We start from the raw sequence: 597 nt of genomic DNA, 5'->3' as shown, positions 1-597 counted from the left end.
CCTTTTGCAGATAGGGATGACCAAGCCCCTTTTCCAGTCAAGAGGAATGGTACTAGTCTCCCAAACGGCAGACAGGACTGCATGCAAGCCACAGATCATGGCTTCTCCATCCGCCTTCTACAACTCGGCAGCAATCCCACAGACACCAGCAACCTTTCCACTCTTCAGCCTAAAGACAGCCCTTCTCACCTCTTTGGTGAAAAGTGGTGCCTCACTGACTGGTGGATCAGCCACTAGGGGCTGTGTCCAAGCCAAAGGGAGTTGCGAAGTCGTGGGATCTACCCTATACAGTTGCTCAAAGTACTCAACCCAGCGGACCCAATACTCACCTGGCTCTGACACAATGCGACCATTCTCTGCCCTCACCAAGCCCAATTGAGAGATGGACATCGACCGGAGTTCCTTCAGGGCTCGGAAAGCAGTTCGAAGGTCATTTGGGCAAAATGACCTTCCAACTCCTCCTGCCCCAAATACTTTTCTTGGTCCATTCTCAAAGAGGCCCTAGCAGAGCAAGACAGCTCCCTGTGCAAGACATGGTTCCATCCAGTCTGGCAGCACGACTCATCTCTATAGTGTTCAGCGTCTCATCCGAGACAA

General features: G+C 52.3%; 1 protein-coding gene across 1 annotated transcript in view; it reads right to left on the bottom strand.

The window, feature by feature from the left end:
• The window catches only part of LOC119573485, a 680-nt gene extending 290 nt beyond the window's left edge, over positions 1–390 (bottom strand). The window contains exon 1 of the mRNA XM_037920702.1: positions 190–390. Coding sequence (XP_037776630.1) covers positions 190–390 — 201 coding nt within the window. The remainder of the gene's footprint in view (positions 1–189) is intronic.
• Between the last annotated feature and the right edge of the window lie 207 nt (positions 391–597).

This window comes from Penaeus monodon, chromosome 5 (genome assembly GCF_015228065.2).
Source record: "Penaeus monodon isolate SGIC_2016 chromosome 5, NSTDA_Pmon_1, whole genome shotgun sequence".
In the NCBI taxonomy this organism is placed as follows: Eukaryota; Metazoa; Arthropoda; class Malacostraca; order Decapoda; family Penaeidae; genus Penaeus; species Penaeus monodon.
Note: the sequence above shows the minus strand (reverse complement) of the source record. Positions and strands in the feature narration are given on the sequence as shown.